This window comes from Lepisosteus platostomus, chromosome 11, assembly GCF_059453375.1.
Source record: "Lepisosteus platostomus isolate fLepPlt1 chromosome 11, fLepPlt1.hap1, whole genome shotgun sequence".
Classification (NCBI taxonomy): Eukaryota; Metazoa; Chordata; class Actinopteri; order Semionotiformes; family Lepisosteidae; genus Lepisosteus; species Lepisosteus platostomus.
In genome coordinates, this window is record NC_142621.1 from 14,605,269 (window position 1) to 14,625,752 (window position 20,484).

A 20,484-nucleotide genomic window follows, 5' to 3' on the forward strand; every position below is an offset into this window, starting at 1 on the left:
ATCAACAGGGAGTTACGGTGAATGTCTCAAGCTAGTTAAATGTGTGGCTACCAGTTGAAGCACTACAAGCTGTACTTCAACCATGTACAGTACGCTTTGCATCAGATTCTTGATATTGTCTTGCTAGATTCTGTGCCATTCCTTTGCTGAATTTACCCATTCCTCTCTCAGCTTGCACAGGGATGTGCAAGCTGAGAGAGAGCTCTGGTCCCTGAGTCCTGAGTCCTGAGCTCTGGTGCCTGAGTCCTAGATGTCTCATCTCATCCCAGTTCATCCCACAAATGCTCCAAGGGGATTGAGTTTGGTGAGTAGAGCCTCCAAAGCATCACCTAGCACTGTGACATTCACATCTAACAAGAAACCAATTGTCCCATGAGTAGCATCAGGACATGCTTTGTCCTGCTGGAACATTGTCACGTCAGGAAGAGTCAGAAGTGAGGAGCCGGGACTTGATCAAAGTGGTGCCATGCAGTCAGAGGGCCATCAGTCACTGTCAGTGGAGTTATATAGCAACCGATACTTGCTTAGACTGTCACATTTGGTCTTCTCCAATATTTGTTTTGTTGTAGTGTATCATGTGCCTGTCTGCAATACTCTCACTGACATTTAACAGGGTGATCTGCACAAAACATTGATTCCTCAATACAGTACTTGGCTATATTGCAAGCAAATGCACCTCCAACAATACTGATAGTACAAAGACATTAGTCTCTTAATAAACAGCAGGACAAACTGGTTCTGTGTTCTTCTTTGTCAATTTTCTCCCAACTACACATTCAACAGGTTAAACCACACTGACATGATTTAGTGCTCAATAACAACAATCCAAATTCATTCAACAGTATCACATCAGTTATGCATGATCAATTACTCAAATTGTCTCGGTCCGACCAAATCAATATCCAAAGTCTGTGTACTTTATTTTTCTGAAAAATACAAGCAAGGGCTAATGTTTCTTTTGATCTTCAGTACCTATTAAATATCGTACCGTGCCACAGACTGCATTTTTATTAGTTGATCAAAAGCAGGCATTGTTGGAAACAAAAAAATCTTGTATGATCAGCCCACGATACAGATATACACCTAAAATTAAATGTGTTAATTATACCTTTAATCATTAATATATCACATCCAAATTGTCAAATAATCAAATAAAAGTAACTTTTCTCTGACAATTCATATTTAAAGACTTTGAACATTCTAAATAATGTCAGATTAATACCATGACTCACAGCTTCCAAGTAACAATTTGCTTTCTATACAGTATATTCTAAATATTTTAGATCCTATCTGTTCCTTGTACATCACCTGTTACCTGTTGTTGTTTTGCACATTGCCTGTTGTCTCTGTCTTTCTTTTCTTACACAATTGTATTTTTGTTTCTTTTGTACTGCTTACCATCTGAGAGCTAGCTAAATAGCATTTCGTTATACCATATACCTGTGTATGAGTATAATGACAATAAACTTAAGCTTGAATTTGAACTTGAAAAGTATAAGACACTGCAAACTTATAACATTCTGCCATAATGGAACATGAACGTTTTTTCGCATAAATATCATGGTGTAAGCCAGACAACATATAAAACAAAGCTGCACATTTAGGAGCTCAGGAGTTTCTGGCTCTCCCCTAGGGTTATACTTTATGACTGCTTCAATAGAAAAACCTTTAAGTGCCAAGTTGCTGCAGCTGTGTTCACAAACACCTTATCTCTGCTTCCACTGTCATGCTGTGGTTTATAAATGCACATTTACTTTACCAAAATCTCATTAGGCTGAGATGATATAACTTAAAATTCTACAATGATTTTTTTACTCAAGGTCAGAAGAACTTGACTGGAATCCAATCAGCAATTTATGTTAGGTAGCTGTGATTAAGACATATAAATATGAGACATGAGCTCCCGACGCGAGTCTGTTCTAGCACTCTAATCTCGCAGACCTTGTGGCACATTCTAATCAATATTAACGAACCGGAGGCTTTCCCAGCCCAGCAACCCTCTTTATTTAGTTGATGGTTACTCTTAATAATAATAATAATAATAAATAATTACTTACACTTATATAGCGCTTTTCTGGACACTCCACTCAAAGCACTTTACAGGTAATGGGGACTCCCCACCACCACCAATGTGCAGCATCCACCTTGAATGATGTGACGGCAGCCATAGTGCGCCAGAACGCTCATCACACACCAGCTATCAGTGGGGAGGAGAACAGAGTAATTCATAGATGGGGATTATTAGGATTGGTAAGGGCAAATGGGAATTTTGGCCAGGACACCGGGGTAACACCCCTACTCTTTGCCCTGGGATTTTTTTAATGACCACAGAGAGTCAGGACCTCGGTTTTACGTCTCATCCGAAGGACGGCGCCTGTTTACAGTATAGTGTCCCCATCACTATACTAGGGCATTAGGACCCACATGGACTGCAGGGTGAGTGCCCCCTGCTGGCCCCACTAACACCTCTTCCAGCAGCAACCTTAGTTTATCCCAGGATGTCTCCCATCCAGGTACTGACCAGGCTCACACCTGCTTAGCTTCAGTGGGTTGCCAGTTGTGAGTTGCAGAGTGATATGGCTGCTAGCTAGTAACCCTTCCCCACTCCCAAAGGTCCAATTTAGAATAGCCAATCATTGTCAGCTGCACACGTCGAGGAGCAGGGAGGGACACAGAGCACCTGGTGAAAATCAAACATGACTACTGGAGAACAAGCAAACTGGAGAACAAGCTCACCACCATGCCAGACACAACCACTGAATTTCATAGAATTACAACACTATTATTCATACTAATTATTATAAATCATATATTCAATATTACCACTCCTTAATAATTCACATTAATTTGTATACCGTATCTTTTACAGTGCCTTTGAAGCTCCCCAACCAATGCTTTTTAAATCTTTTTAAAACAAAGAACTATCAAATATACCATGTGTATGGCTTTCGAGAGGAACACCAGCATTTGTTAGATGAAAAAAAATGTCCAGCAAATTCATGTCATGAACTGCCTAGCACATAGCGGATTGGAGATCCATCAGTTTTAACCTGGAATCACTCATCCTCCCTGACGGCCAAACATTCAAGGGGATTCTGTTTAATATTGCATTAACTACGAATGCTCACTGTCACAGTTAGACTTTTTATAGGCAGAGGCAACAGATTTCAAGCCTGTAGTGGTATGCGAAAGACAAGAAATAACAACGGCTGAAGCCATTGTTACATGGTTCTGTAAAAAGATTTTGACCACAATAGTTAATGTATCCTGCTTATTTTTTTCAGCCTTAACAGTCGGGCTGTTCGATCATGACCACCTATTGATAGTTTATCAGGATTTGCTACTTCCTATTCGAGTTTCTCTGGGTGTTATGCTGAATAGCATGCTGACAGCTTCAGCACTCCACATTCAAATCACAATAGCAATCCTCCTTTGTGAATATAAGCTATGTTTGCAGAACTTTTTCAAGGCTTTTTGCCTTCACTTACTTTATGTTTCCATTATTAAATATCAAGAGAACAAGGCTCATACCAAACAAAAGCTCTCCTTATTATTACAGAATTGGAAAAACTGTGATTTAAAAGCCATTTTTCCTGAATAAGCTGTAAGGTGCTGCGTTTATCTCTTTAAGGAATCGCCACTTCCCCTTTTATCTGCTGCCATTTTTGATTTTACCCTTTAGTAAATATAGTTACCATGACTAGAAAAGGTCAACCCCCATCTCCATAAGATACACCATTATGGATCAGCTATTCATTTTTTTAAAATAAAAAGTGACTTATGAGAGGGACATTCAAATAGTTTTCTTCAAAAAGTAATACAATTAACCTAAAGTAGCAAATCATTCTCACAGAGTCTCAGAGCTGTTGTGTAAGAGAATTGCAGTATAATAGTTTGTTATAACTAGTAAATAGGGTAATAACAAACAAACAAAAGTAACTTAAGAAACAGGTAAGTAATACTTAAAACTATGTTCTACTACATTTCTCCCAAGTAATGTCCTACGTCATATTGGCTTCTATTCTATGTTTTTCTTTATTTTAAGACATGGAAGTAGTTGTTACACATATAAAGCATCTACAGGACTATAGTGTTATTTTGTGGTTACCAATTAATAATGATGCTTTGTTAGTAAAAAAAAGTTACCTTCACCTTGGTCTTAATTACTTTTTCCTTTGTGATCTTGTAGCGAATGAACAGACACACCGGGTCTATATTACGCTATGGATTAAACTTGATGCCTTCCCAAGGAATGTGTTATTTCTGGGTAACTTATTCTCTTCTGTGCACAGCTCTAAAAAGATCTGGCTTTGCATTCCCCATGGGTCTGGCTGGCAGCTATCAAGGCGACATGTGTGTTTAATTTAAAGATAAATTTAGTGCTGGTAGGAGAGGGCTAAGCACATCTGTAAACAAGCTCTCGGCCAAGTAAAAGAACACCGAAAAGAACAGAGTTCACTAATATCAAATTAACCCGGCATAGGTATTTTCACATGAAAATGCAAAAAAATATATATACTCAAGAGAGATTACTGTACATCTGTTGTACAAATAGGCCACATTCTGTGAAGAAGAAACTAACTCCATCATTAAATCTAACAAAAAGTCAGACTGCAGACAAGGTGCCTGACAGCATTGAACCTAATGAGTGTCAACAAGTCTTCCTCTCTAGAGAGACCATAGAAATATAAACATAATACCATAAGAAACATTGGAGTGGAGAGACTATTTGACCAATCAAGCTCATGTGGTGTCTAGTAGCTAATTGATCTGAGGACCTTATCCTACTGTTACAGAGTTACTGCACGGAGGCAGGCATTAACCCTAATCCCTATGGACAAACTCTAAAAGGATAAGACTGTCAGCATCCACCTGACTAAGGAAACAGAAACGCTGCTCATCTTTTGTTTGGAGGCCATCTCAAGCAGTAAAGAGCTATAAAGTGAAATAATGGAATTCATCACATATACTGTAATGATTCTCAGTGTCACTGACTCCACACTTAGGAGACGAATAGCTGCTTAGCTGGCTAAAAAAACATCTTCTGTTGCAAACACAAATCTTAACAGGTCAGCCATCCAAGTAAAATTCAGAAAATGATTTATAGATAGAGGCTAGCTTTCCATTCACAGTATAACCAGGCAAAATAAGGTCAATTACTTTCATTATTCTTAGCAAATTTAAAATATCCCATTCCAAATTACCCAAATGTGACACACAAGCATTCTTTTCATTCCCTAAGCATCTTAAGTCATGGCATTAAGGCAGTCTAAAAGGCACCGGCATGTTTTCTTGCACTGCCATTAGGGGAAATCACACTTCACCAACACAGCTGCAGCCCACCGTAAAAAAACAACAAAAACTTTGTCACAATTACACTGAAGTTCTGCTTTCTAAATTCTGTCTATATTTTCAATAAAAGGGAACAAAATCTGTAAACGCAAACCGTGTAGCTTTCATTTCTTTAAATTTCTGAGAGTGGAGTTGTAACATCCATGTCTTCTTATGTTCCTGTTTATTTAGAAAAAGCATTTACAGAGAGTAAAACCGCTTTGATTTATATGACGAAAATAATTTAAATACATAGGTTGTACTTCTGTTTTGAACAAACTCATTGAGCATTACTAAATGTGCATTACTGTATGTTTTTCAAATGTTATACAAATTTGAGGGAATTACTTTAAAAACCATTTAAGTACCTGTAAAGTACCACATTAGTACTTTGTGTGATTCCCAAGGATAGGAGAGTTACAACTTCATTATAGGAAACAGCCATAATGTAAGTTCTTCATTAGGAATAAATAACTCCAGAAAACATAATGGCAATTAGTCCCCCACAATTTTCTGCTGTCTTTAAAGGCTGATTTCTTAGAAATTTCATAGAAGCATGAGTAAATAAATAAAATAGAACACTAAGGCTTTGCCTCAGAGCAGAGTATCTCAACCACTGTGCCTTCAGACATTAAAAGCTGTGCACTGGAATTGTGTGCAAGTCACATATGAGAAAAATGAAAAATAAATATATTAAATATTGATATATGTATGAGTTTTGTCGATAAACTGAAGTGTTGTGTTGCACATTCATACTGTATATGTATATACATGAGACAGAGGTCACGCTGGTCACTGTTCATGTGGGAATTGCAAATTAAGTTGCTCAATTTCCGGACATAAAAACCAAAAAGAGAACAGTTGACCGATAGCCCATTTTTCAAAATATCAAACTCGGATTAATCTCTGAAATAAGATCGGATTTCTAATATTAAAACTTATGTTTGGGAGTGTGACATGTACAGTATGTGGTAGGGTGAGGGGTCGGTGAGCCACATAATTTTCATACTTATTTAAGTGGGCTGCGGAATGGAAAAGGCTGAGAATCAATGCCTCGGAGAGACAGATCCATTTAGTTGCTTTACACTGCTTGTCATCCACTAGTGACATCCTTCAGCTGTGGTGAGAATGTTGAAAAGACAGCAGAGAAACTCACCTGATTAAGACAACATAGCCACTATATGTCAGAACACCTATGCAAAATGAAAGGCTAGTGCCAAAATCATCGCTTTTAATTGTTATTTAGTGCTTTTCAAAATTATGTGATTACTGTAGTAATGTAACAGCATATTAATGTACTGTATCTATATCGTTCATATTGAAAGATTTAAAACATACATGCTTTAAAACGAACATCTCATTTCAGGAAATGATCTAGGGAGATCCCAGTTACACAGCAAGGCATTTACTGGAGCAATTTAACAATAACCGAGGAAGGTATAAGAGATTGCAGCCTGCAATCCCTCTTTTTTAATTCTTCTAATTACATTTAATTAATCTCCAGATTTCCTTCCTTGGGATCATCACTCCCCTCTGCATCCTTTGGAGTTTTAACTCTCATCACAATAAACCTAAGAAGCAGGACGAGAACAAGAAACGTTCATTCAGGAGGAGACTTTTTAACCAGTTTCTGATCAGCGCACATCTTACAGCACCATTTTTCCCCACCCTCTGGTAAAACAAGGCCTTCAAGTTTAAATGTACACGACTGCATATTATTGCAGATTAAGAGGTGGTAAACTATTTTCGTAGCATTTTGTAATGGTAATAAAGAACTAGTCTGCCGATTTTTGCATAACTTAACATATGGTTAAAGTCAATAAGCAAAACTGATTAATTTTAAAAACCACATGCAAGAGGAAGGGAGCTGCCTGGGGGGAGGATGACAGTATCCAGATTCAAGGGGAAGGGATTTCCATGGCAAAGCTAGTGGAGCTGAGGAAGGTACAGCCTCTCTTTTGTCAGATTTAAATTAACATCAGGACATACATTATTCATTATTCATCAATGCAACCTACCAGACTTCTTTGTTGGCGTTGTCTATTTTTCACACCGAGATTTTGGGTTATTGTCATATTTTGGGTATTTATTTTCATTTAAAAAAAAACAAAGCACAGAGAAAGCTTTTTTTCCCATCCAAAGAATATTAAAATTGACACTTCCTTTTACCACACAAACAGCCCAGCCGTGCTGATTTCTATACCTTTATGTTTTTATTTCTTCGGTGTTCAGCACAGAACATACTGTACAGAATCTTTTATGTTTTCATCACAATACAAGGAGACAAAACAAATAACTGGATATACGTATACTTAATATGTGAAGAATTTAAGGAAGGTTATGTTAAAATTTTATAACGCGGTAATAAGGCCTCATTTGGAATTGTGTGTACGACTTCACTCACAATGTTATAGAAATGATATTGCTGCTCTGGAATCAGTCAAGAGAAGAGCAACCACATTCAGGATCTTAAGGGAATGTCCTACCTACAGGATGAAAGAACTGAACCATTTTAGTCTCGAACACTGACTACAAGGGGTCCGGATACAAGTATTCAAAATCCTCCAAGGCATCGATCAAGTCAGCCCAGCAGATTACACATAAGTTCACTTAAAACCAAGAGAGGAGGCATTTCTTTATTCAAAGGCAAGTGGGAGCACAGAACAAGCCACCTCGTCATGTTTTTAAACCCAAGAACCTGGCTGCTTTCAAGAAGCAGCTGGATGAGATCCTTGGATCAATTATCAACCAAATGGTAACTACCAAATCTAAGAGCAAATTGCCTCGGCTGTTTTGTAACAGTTCTTATAGTTTTAAAATGTTAAAAAACCAAACCTTGGAAATATTCAGTCAGGGCTTGACAAGGGTGGGTTAAAAGATATGACTAAATCTTTTCTTTCTTTGCAGAAAATGTATGAACTAAACTGGTGGGAATCTACTTCTTATCACAATGTGAATGATTCTGTGTGAAGATCTCAGGTTTAGGAGAAAAAGGTGCATTTCCTCTGCAACAGAAGAATAGGCAATATATTCAAGAAAATTTCTTTACTTGTTATGAGTGAAACTAAGTCTGAATTAACCAGGGACCATTTTTGAAAAATGACTACAGCAGCATTGTCCCTGTTATGGTTTCAAACAGTTATAGCCCAGTGAGTTCATTAAAAGACAAGAATAAAAACAGCAATCCCCATGCGTTTTTAAATATAAATTAAAGAAAGTCTTCTTTGAAGCTAATGAGACCTGAGAAGGTAAGACTACACAGAAAAGTGAGGCAGAAAATCAATTTTCATCAAGAATTCTGTAAAATATTACTGTGATATTACCAAGTCTCTTCTACCCATTCAATTCAATAATATTGATAATGCTTTATAACCTCAGGGCCCTGCCCCTAGGAATAAAAATAAAATAAGATTATCTTAAACTGTTTACAGGATCAATATGAAACAACAAGAAAGCAACAAAGCAACAATTATAACCTGTAGGGTAACACTTCCTAAGACAGTAGAGGATTACAAACGCACTGAAACAACAAAACAAGATTGGCTGATCTCTTTTTCTTAGTCTCAGTTCTCTACTAAGGTGGCATGAATTAGAACCTGTACAATTGCTTTTAAAGACAATTTCTGATTGTTCAATTTCAACCAATAAAATTTTTAGAAGGGTTTGATACCACTGTGATGGCATAATCTGAGCCCACACAGTAATTCACAGCTCGAAACAATTGATCCTATGCATAATGTATTTCATTGATTAGTGCTCCGCTTTGGGTAAACAATAATGGACAAATGGAGATTAGATCAGATGTGGATAAGTGTGTCACTGTAGGAGCAAAACACCTAAATTGTCTGTTAACTATTTAGAGAAACCCAGATACCCAAAGCTCCTGGTAACACAGAGAATATGAAATAAAACCCATAAGTCAGCTGTGTTTAACAGCATTAAAGGGGGATTAGACATTTATAATTAAAGTGGCATTAGGAGAAATGAATATTCCTAGCAGTCCAGTTTAGTGTGCTCCAAGTAAAACAGGGACAGGAATCAAGAAAGATATATTACTTCCAAGGTGGTGACATGAAGAAACATTAGGAGAAAAGGCTCCTGACATACATAGGGAAAGATACCAGGCTCCACACCCCCAACTGACAGCTCCCCGCTGGAATAACAATTCCTGTTACAGGGCTGGCTGGTGCACTGATGCAAGGCTGTTACTCAATTTCATGCAAACCAGCAGAAATCCCAAGATAAACTGCAAAAGCCATCACAGTGCTTACAGCAAGAAGTTGAAAAGTGTCACATAAATATTTGACATATAGTGACTATAGCTCAATATATCCAGGTTGAGCAAAGGCATTAACTGTCATAACCTCAGTACTTTTCTTGTGCATAGTTTTAAAAAGAGGATTGAAAGTCTCTAAGCACCACTTTTCCAAAATACCCTATTTTGAGCTATGTATTCAGACTCTTACATTCTTAGTCTTTTCTGCTCCGGGTTATCTCATTCAATTTAGAATATGGAAATAATACAATCTCACTGCTTTACTATATAAACCTCTTGTAGCTGCAAGCCTTTTTAAAATTGACAGTCTGTATCCTCTCACGTCTACCACCTCCCCAGTCACGATCGGGTCTTCCTACACCTGCTAATTTCATTGAAAAGGTAGTTTGGCTTTGTTTTGCAAAGGAGCACTTACAGTACCAACTGCTGTCAGATGCTGAGCTATCATGTCACTAATGGAAGAATTTGGAAAACACGTTTTCACCAATGCTTCTCATGTCAGATTCACAATGCTTCTTTGCCAGATCACCTGTGCAGCGAGGAAGATGAAAATACCAGAACAATTCAATGCTACTCTAGAATCTGTCCAGAAAAGAACAACCAGATGAACTCCCAATCCCAGAGTTGCTATGACAGGCACAAGAAACTAATCCTTGAACAGAGAAGATGATATGATGATTAGACCTGATTCGAATAGCCTATTCAGAGTTCTTAAAAACACAGACTGTAGTCAGCCAGATATTTAACTGATAGGCATGCAGATTAGAACACTTTTGTTGGCATAATTCGATTCATAATACAGATTTCAAGTGTTCACGTGCTTCACATTCACTTTTTACTGCTTTAATTGAAGTTGGGAGAATAATTGGTCAGTCATTCGACTGTGAGAAAAACGTATTTCCAAGTCCACACTGCATAAATATGTTTAGTACCATAGTAAATTAATGTTTATTTCATACTGTAGTTTTTTACGACTGTTCACACAGTTCTTCAGCTAGTGCTGATCACTCATGTGCCTTCTGAACCACTCCAATCTGAATATCACTGATCTAAACATTAAGAGGCAATGGTGAAATCTATGATTTATAGGACCTTCTTAAAGGCTTGGAACAATCAATAGTTTTATAGGTCAGTTTTATGCAAACTTCAATACTGTTTTTATTAATTGTCTATCAAATTGTGAAATACCTTTAAGACTCTGCTTTTCAGTGATCTGTCTGCATGATAAAAGTACCTCCACAAGTTCTACAGCTGTGCACACACCAACAGTTAAGCAGCAGAGCACAATGTCTTCACCGTTATCAGCAGAGGAAGAGATTGCATGGTCCTGGTTATTATTACCATTATTTACAGAGACAGATTTCAAACGTGCTCAATATGAGAATTTGCTCTAGTTCTGAGAAGCTGAATTGTGCTTTCCCTCGCTCAGGGTGTCAAAAACAATTGATCAAGGTGATGCCGTTGGGGTGGAAACCCATTGCACCTCTGACGGTCTCGCACAGATGGGTCTGCTTGGCAGTGCGGGCTCTCAAACTAATCAGCAACGCCCACCTCATTCTTTCCTTGCCTCGGTTCAGAAAACCTATGACTCTTATCGCGCTCCCTGATCGAAATTGCTCTGCAGCCTTTTGCAACCGCTTCACTTTGTCTCCTCAGCACAAGCTTATCTGGAGCTTCCAGAAGTGAACCCCTCAGCCACACCTACCAGACGAACACCCAGCCTCGTCTGCACCGTTCTCACAGTCTGTCTCTCCATCACAGCGCCAGGATAATGACACGCACTTATTAGCGGACCCCCCACAGCTGAATTTCTCAGGAGGACACGTCTGTCGATCTGTTGGGGAAAGAGAGAAAACCTGGGAGTCAAAAACCGACAATCTTGATTGTGTCCCGGTTGGCACTCGCATTACATTTGCAATACTTTTTTTTCTGGTCAAGTATCCCACGGAAATCCTGCAATTTTCAGTGCAATTACCAAGCACTCAACATGAATCATTTTTCCCCCTAATTAGCCTGATTGAACATACACACACACAACTCTCACGCTGGTAAACCCATGAAGAGCTCCATCTTTTAGCACAAGCCTCCTCAGTAAAGAAAATGACAATGCACAGCACATCAAATGCAGGTCTGGCTGTGATGCAGAAAAACAGTTCCACTGCTGCCCGCTAAATCCTCTACTTGGGGATTTGATTCTAGATTACTGTGCATTTGATGTCAATCCTGCATCATAAACGACACATTTTTGGCTCCAGCAATTTGGCAAGAGACTTCAAAATCAATACTGTTGAACTCTTTATTTTTTATATATTTATAGTGTTGTGACCCTGTATTGGATAAAGCGGTTAGAAAATGGATGGATGAATGGATGGATATTTATTGAGAGAACACCACAAATAACCTCTGTCTCCCAAATCGCGGGCCACCCAAGATGTCCTCCCACAAAATTCTTGTTTTGTTCCAGCATATTCCTGTAATATCTGTGTTATACAGCTTCATGTATGTGCATGTCCTGGTATTAAAATATCATCTGTGCGAAGCCAAGCTGAGGCTCCCAGTTTCAGATCCTTGTTTGTAGATAATAAACACTTTCAAATCTAATTTCAATTATCTTGTCACTAGCAGACACCATTCATAACTACGCTAAATGCATGCCTATCAAAGACATGGTGGGAATGTATAGCTAAAGCTAAAGCTTATGAAACCCCCAGCACAGACACACTGTGCCTGAGTGGGGAAGGGAATGGCAGTGCATCTTTCAGGTGCAGTGTTCTGTGTTTGCATGCTGACTGCCAAGCAAGATATTGACACCTCATGGATGAATGCTTTATCTCATCTTACTTGTTCACCGCACTTCATATTATTTTTCTGAAGAATATACCCTTGATCATCTTGTCAGTGGCTGCTGTTTAATTTCTGGTCAGTATTTTATATGCTGCATATTCCCTGTTCTGTTTTTGAGCGTGAGTACCAGATTGCAGGAAAGACATCAAGAAGGAATTGAAAATGTCTTGACCTCCTGTCAATATGAGCAATACCCTTTCTATCAGCTGGTCAATAGGCAGAATGACCACAGAAGAGAACTGAACCCGTGGAAGTATTATGAAGAACAGGTTAAGAGCCACTAACACCAGACCTGCTGCTACTGTGACAGGTTGCTGCCTAGCTGGTACTGAAGTTACCACTGAGAAAGACTGTGCCAGAATGTGCTAGCAAGCAAATGCAGCTTTCTGTAGCACATTAATAACAGTCTTTTTTTATTATCATAAAGATTAAAGGTAATCTGATTTGAAGAAGAAAATAAAATCCATAATTATGGACTTATAGTACCACAGACAATAATCATAATCATAAAAATACATAAAAAATTACAAAAAAATCAACAAAGTAAAGAACATTCCCCTTGGATCACTATGATAATAAGAATAATAACTGTAATAGCAATGTAGAGAATGATTAAAAATTACAGATGGAAACAGTCTTTGGCATGGGCAGCTACAGTACATACAGGATCAGAGAATGGCAATATTTGACAAAGGAACAAGTAATATGTTTATTCCATGCTGAAAAAAAGAAGAAAGAGAACACAACTCAACAAACGTTGTGTTCTCTTTCTTCTTTTTTTTAAACCTATTACTTGTTCCTTTGCAGCCTACGCATGCTGACGCAGCTACCCACCTGAAATATTTGACAAATGTATTGTTAACACAATCTGACCAGGAACCAGTCGTTAGCCTTTCCAACGTGTGTTATAACAAGTGTCTAGGTCTTGGAGTGGAATCCTTGCACTGGAATGTGTCAGCTGCAGTTAGCTATGTTCTCCTCTACAGTTGGTTAGGTGCACCGGAGTGGAAAACGTCCCTCTACACAAACACCTCTGCAGACCTGATAGGATGGGTCAGGCATCAGGCAGGCAGCCAGACACGCACTGATCTAGTCATTCAGCCAACTCAGCTTGCCTGTGTACCTCCTCCAAGCCATTTATACCATTTTTCCACCTTCTTGTGCAAAACAAACACACTCTCTCCCAGCAGGGCCTGAGCACTGCAAATCCATATTTCTAATGTCACTCACTCAGGGAGCTAGATGCCAATCTATATCCAAATGATGTGTGGCGAGCACGCCCTTGTAGAATTCCTTCATTAGAATAATTAGAAAAAAAACACAACTGCATCACTTTGTGTTTGTTATGAGGTAATAGAAACACAGCATGTTAGCATTTACAGTACAACATGTCCTTGGCCTTCCACAGATAAACATTTTACATTTATGTTAACTCTAAATCACTTTCCTTTTAAATATTAAAAGTATTATCTACTGTAGTAATTCAGGTGGGTAGCTGCGTCATGCTGAAAAGAGAAGAAAGAAAACACAATGTTTCGGCCATGGAGCCTTCTTCAGGTATCACCTGAACATTGTGTTTTCTTTCTTAAAAGTATTATATTGAATTGTATTTTATTATATTGTTAGAAAGTGCCTTTAAGAATATAGTTATCATGGGTAACACCTGGTTATTGTCCAGCTTCACATCAAGGAGATCTTTGCTGAGATGTAGAAGTGCAAGATTCAGTGATCAAAGCAATTGTAAAGTTTACCTTGGTTTACCTTAGTTAATTAAGTTCTGTGTAAATTATTTAAATGTAAAGCAACAGTACAGGAAGACAGAATAAAACAGGCAGGTAGGGGAAAAAGAGAGAAGGAAGAGACAAGAGGGATGACAAGAGACAGAAAGGCAGAAGGCGAGAGCTTCTTATCCTCATCATTCATAAAGACCAAATATACTTTGATTTCCTGTATAAAAATTCCCAGAGTTAAAAAAGGTCTTTCCTGGTTGGTGATTGAATTTTAAAATATGGAGATAGGTTTCCCATCACTCTGTAGCATCCAGGTTTAAAGAGAAAGAGAAGTTAAAGTGTACAGTAAGTTGTATTGTGTTTGGTTTAGATGGCAGCTTTATCTTATTCTCTCATTTGTAGGTGTTATACTGCAAAAGAGCTTGAATGCTTGGTGGCAGTATTGGTTATTCTGAGTGGTTAGGATGTGGGCCTATTGAATGCCTTGTGTGTAAATGTGAAAATAGCGTAACTTGTGTGTTGTATGTTTATATTGTGTGTACTTTAGTGTGTGTCATTGTTAATAAATAGCTGTTTAATACAGTGTGCCTGATTTATTACGACTTTCACCAAAGCTGTGTCAGAGGACAATGAACTCAAGTGCCTCTAATTATACCAGCCACTACTTTATATTCTTGGCAAAATAATCTACTAGGGAGGTTATGATTCTTAATTTAACTTATTGATTAAACCAGTCAGTCATTTTTTGTTGTTCACATTTTTATCATTCCTTATTTGTAACAATATTCTTCAGTTAAGACGGCTGAAAGGAAAATATGTTTCATCATGGAGATGGTGTCCATGGTTTTCCACAGAGCTCCTACAAGCCTCGAAGGACTGTCAAGCATCAATAGCGCCCTGCTGTTCAGCTTCCTCCCTGCCAGTGCAATTCCTCTCGTGCTGGACCTCTCTGCTCAGATCAGCATCTCTCTCGGCTTAACCATACATACAGCACTGTCAGGTACCTACTTTTCTCTTAGGTTCCCGCAAGGTTCTGCAGTCATTAGTTTCACACTGCTAATGCAAGGCTCTTGCTCTTCTCGAAACAGCACTAGAAAAAAGAATGCTGACTGTGCTGCTCCAAATTTCACCACTCCTATATATAACATCCATTTAAGGAATACATTTGTATCATGGAAGCAATGTGCCAGATATCAGCACCAAGAGCAACATCTCCTCATTTGGATGAAACTAATGTTAAGTATAAATTACTGACTCAAATATAGTCAAACTCACTCAAATGATATTATACTGTAATTTAACAAAAAAAAGTTAAATGTACAATAACTATAACTATACAATAACATTATGTTTACATACACAAGCTCTTTTTATTTGCCCTACATACAATTGTATTCACATCTTTAATACAGCTCAAGCTGGTTTGAACAATAAACCAACAAATGTTTGGTCGGTATACTGTATGTAGTATAAATAATAAAAACACAAACAATATTGGATATTACAAAAGCAAATCTTCCAAAATAATGGTTCATCCATTCACAATGTATTAAGTTTATGAATACCTTTCAAGCTGAATATATACATATAAAAATAATGCATACTTTTCTACTAAAACATTAAATGGACTATTTATTATGACTTTTGTTTCCTCAAACACTTAGAAAATAAAAACAGATGAGCAATGAGTTAATTCCAGAGGAATCAAGCGGCTCTTCTTCACTAAAAGCTTAATAAGTAAATACACTGAGCGGACACATTGGCCAGCCAAGGAATGTGTATTGGTTAATGTGTTATGTAATGTGGCTATTGACTGGTTTCTGATACAAAAGATAAAATTGGAAAGTGAGACTACAATCACACACTGGCAGAGGCAACACGGGCCAAACTACCTTTTCATAATGATACAATGATAAAGCCCAGAGGCTGTTGGTCTGTTACCAATACTTTCCCAATGACGTGTTCTTCCCAAACGAAGACCCCATATAGTACTGTAATCATTTATTAAGGCAAGCAAACACTGCTGTGAAAGACAGAATAACTATCACTGCCACAAAGGAAAAGGGGAACCAAAAATGTGTGAGATGCAACTAATTGCAGCATTACTTGGAGAAATGAAACAAGTTTTCGTAACTTTACATAAAGGAAGAAAAGCAGAATGGGATGCCTTTGATCAAGTATATTTACAGTATATTCCCTCAGATTTTAAAAAGGGATTGAGGGCTCCTTGTCATTAGTGAGGATAAATGTTAAGGAACTGCCTGTTCAGCCACAGACAGGATGGCCATTATGATCCCGGAGAAAGGCCATCCGTATGCTAATGGGATTTTGATTAACTGTCCCAGAATTTCCATTCCACACTAAAAAAAATCATATTATAAGGTTGCTACTGTATGTCACCATGAAAGCAGCCTGCAAAGTGACCGATTCAGTTACCCCCTAATTCTGCAGTTTGCTGTCTAAAGTCAAGATAATGAATTTGTTGGGAACTCCATGTTGAAGTCATAATAAAAGGCACTAACTCACTGTCATTGCTGTTGTGGTGCCTTTTGAATTGGGGTAATGCAATATCACTGCACTTGTTCCTGGACAAATTATTTGAGACAACATCAAAGGTGATCAATGCACTTTCATATAAACAAGAAATGTGTGTGTGGGTGCAAAGAGGCATCAACGCAGTAATTCATAATTTTACTTACTGTACCATCCAGAGAGTGACAAGTTTAAACATTACAAGAGGAAAATGTAATCTTCTGCATTGATGCCTGTGATGCCTTCATGAAAGCAGAAATCAGAACTTGAAAAAAAAACATGCTGTATTCTGCACATTCAGACAAATGAAAGTAACTTTAAATGGCTCCGTTTCCTATAAAGAAGCCAGTGGACAACAGTGCAGTCACAGTATTTTAGCTGGTCGTTAATGGAACAATTATACCAAAAGTAGGGTATAAAATTTAGAAACCATAAGACTTTTCATCCATCTTTATAACCGCACCAAGGTAACTTAACCATAGAGAGGGAAAGCACTCTCCCTGTCACACATTTATAAATAGCTTTTAACACCTAAGCCAAAGAAACATCAGCATCGTGAGGTGGAAGGTCAATGCAAAAAAAAAGAGAAAAAAATGTCAGAATATCAAAGATTTAACCCCAGTTCCAGAACCGATCTACTCTGTTGTAACAGAGCTACTGTATGAAAAACTTTAAAACACATCCCACAACAAAGCAGAACTGCCCCCGACAGAAAAAAACAAATCTTTTTTTTTCTCAGCCAGAAATTTCAATAATAAAGCCATTTTAAAACTCCTATTTCATATTTTCTAATCAATTCCTTATAGTAATAATGATAGTAGTAACACAGACAGATAGATCAATAAAAATAGTTTCACTTCCCACAAGCTGTTTGAAACCTAGCAGAACTTTTTTACTCAAAGGGGTTTTACCTTGATACATTATATCTTGACATATAAACATGCAGGCAGTGTGACAGCGTAATCAACAACAGAGGAAGAAAAGACCCAAATAAGCTCGCATCCTGTGCAAAAAATGGCACAAGTGCTCAAATAACGAGATGTAGAATCAGATTTACCACTTGATTTGCCTACGCTATCAGATGCACACACCAAAAATGAATAATAAATCAGTCAGGAGAGGCTTGTACAGGTTCGGCAAGCCATAGTTAGCAGAAAAGAAGGGGTCAACTTTAGGTCAAAGTTCTGGGAGATAAAATTAAAAGAATAAAGATCTGATGCTGCAGGTCACTGTTTGGCAAATACTGTAATGGCACAACATCTTCTTCAAGCATTAATAACTTTCCCCCGATCAGTGGCTTTACAATCATGTACACATCAACATGTACAAAAATATAATGCATAATAACCAAACAAAAAACAGACAAACCAGTCACCTCAATACACAGATATTAAGTAATTTACTGTACGTCTACAGGTATATACAGTACACAAAACGTGTTTTCTAGATAAACTAACTGCTAATAATTTTAGGGAAATATATCAAACTGACCAAAGACAAATGTAGTGAACAGTCACTAAACTCCACATTTCACTATTTGCCTATGATGTACAAGTATGTTTATCTGTAACTTTAGTATATTTCTGCTGTCAATGCACCACTGTTCCAGCTGAATATATGTGGATCATGGATTTGCATTTTGAAATATAGTGTGCATCTTTCCATGTGACAATGAAACCTAATATTCCATAGGTACACTGTGAACGTATGAGCACAACACTCTGCAATCTTGTTTCCTTTCACTGTCTAGAACGAGATAAGTAAAGATTTATTGAAAATAATGACCAGGTACATATAAAATATGTTTAATATATGAGAGTGCACCTTTATCATGGAATATGGTTATTTTTACAATGAAACTGAGAAATGGAATGATTCCTGTCTGCCACTTCTACAAGGCATTTTGGCCAGCTGCCTAACAGCCCATTCACTTTAATAATATGTGTGATCTGTTAACAGGTCACAGATTAAATTATGATGCAGACTGTGTATTTCAGCATCTGTGTGACATTTGCTATTGTATTCTCTACATACTGTAATTTGGAGCAGCTCTATTAATTTCCCCTATCAATGCTTTGAAGATATCTTTGCATTACATCTTTGATACAGAGGCAAGTCGTAATTTGCAACTTGGTTTGCTACCATGAGTTGAGGAACACCTGTCACATGCAAATTTTCCCAACTTGAAATTCATTTTAAACTAGAATAATTCTTGTAATTATGTTTTCTAAACGGGGGTTATCCCCCATTAGCAGTTTCTACGTAATCGCTCACCTTCATCATTTTGTTGCTGTCCACCGATCACAGCTGAAATCAAGGCATTGTACGGGAACATCTCAGGACAATAAAAAAAATGGTCATACTGCAAATGACAGGCCAATCAAATACATCTTATCTTGATAAATGAAGTTATGGATTGACAGAATGAGGTCCTGACTCCCTGTCTGTCACTCAAAAAGGACAAATCGGTAGCAGATTGTTTGCTGCAGATCACTTTTAATAAAGCCAGGGTTTAGTAGAATCCATCCCTGCCTGCGGAGAGTGGGTGGTCTGGTGCAGCTGACTGCTCAGATCAGGAAATTGACACTTTCCAACCACATCCCTTGATGGATTTTGCAAAGCCTGGGATAACTGAGAGCCAAACACTTTTTTAATATGTACTGCATTATACTGAGGTATTATATAATATATTTCATCTTTACAATACACTGGAGAACAGTTTTTTGAGCCGCTATGCAATTATGAATCTTAATTATCAAAAGCCTCTGCAGGTCAGATAGCACAATCCAAACCCTTGGCTCCTGTTGTTTCACTCAGACTGGAGTTGGCTGACTTTATGTGTCTACCAACATGTGGCTTCTGGGAAGTCTATCGAGTGCTGAGTTGTGTTTCAGTCAGTGGAGACGATGCGAGTCACTCTTATGAATCCAGTTGTGGGAAATTTCTCTTTGCATGTTACACGGATGTTTGTTTGGAAACCTGTAGTGATGAACAACAACAAACCTTGCACCCAACCCCAACGTACAGAAAATGCACTCCTTGTTTTGAGAGTTTAGAAACCAAAGAGAAAAACAAAGTGCAAATCAGAAACCAACTAAACTGGTCTCAGTACACTTGGCAAACAAACAGAGTTTGGCTTACCTGAAAAACAGCATTATGAATGAAACATAAAAGAGTCTCGTTGCTGTGCAGGATATGTCTAAACAAATACAGGAAGTGGTAATTTCCCAATTTAATAGTAAAATAATAGATAATCGCCCATTAAGTTAATGTTAAAAGGGGCTTCGGTAAAATATCAAATAACAGGTCCAGATTGACAATGAAAATACTAATATCCAAAGAAAATACCCAGCATTCCTTATTATTTTTCGCGAACAATCACTGCATGATGCAGGAGGAGGATTGAGTTCACATTCAGTGTTGAACTTGCTTGCAGGAAACATCACTAACAAAACAGTGTTAAAGATGTCAAATGGCCATTTCACATTGTTTACATCCCCTTACTGAAAGCAAAATTGATTTGAATTAAATATTAATGTGCAACGTATTCCATGTAAAAAAAAGGCAAACTAACCAAACTTAGGTAGTTTATACAGAACAGTTGCCTTTGGCAGCAACATTTCACTTTCAATAACATTTTTTCTCCTACCAAATAAATGCCACATTCGTCACCCCATCCAAATTCATTTTTGCGGGAATAAAATGACACAGTTGCTTTACTTTATACTTATTCTAATTTGTTAGGTAAACAATCCCTAAACATGGATTTGA

The 20,484-nt window shown here is 37.7% G+C and overlaps 1 protein-coding gene across 3 annotated transcripts in view; it reads right to left on the reverse strand.

Annotated features, from left to right (window-relative positions):
* The window catches only part of lrp8 (low density lipoprotein receptor-related protein 8, apolipoprotein e receptor), a 126,259-nt gene that overhangs the window by 39,983 nt on the left and 65,792 nt on the right, over positions 1 to 20,484 (reverse strand). For all 3 annotated transcript variants that reach the window (XM_088598625.1, XM_088598626.1, XM_088598627.1), the window contains exon 4: positions 11,313 to 11,441. In XM_088598625.1, the coding sequence (XP_088454751.1) occupies positions 11,313 to 11,441 (129 nt within the window). The remainder of the gene's footprint in view (positions 1 to 11,312; positions 11,442 to 20,484) is intronic.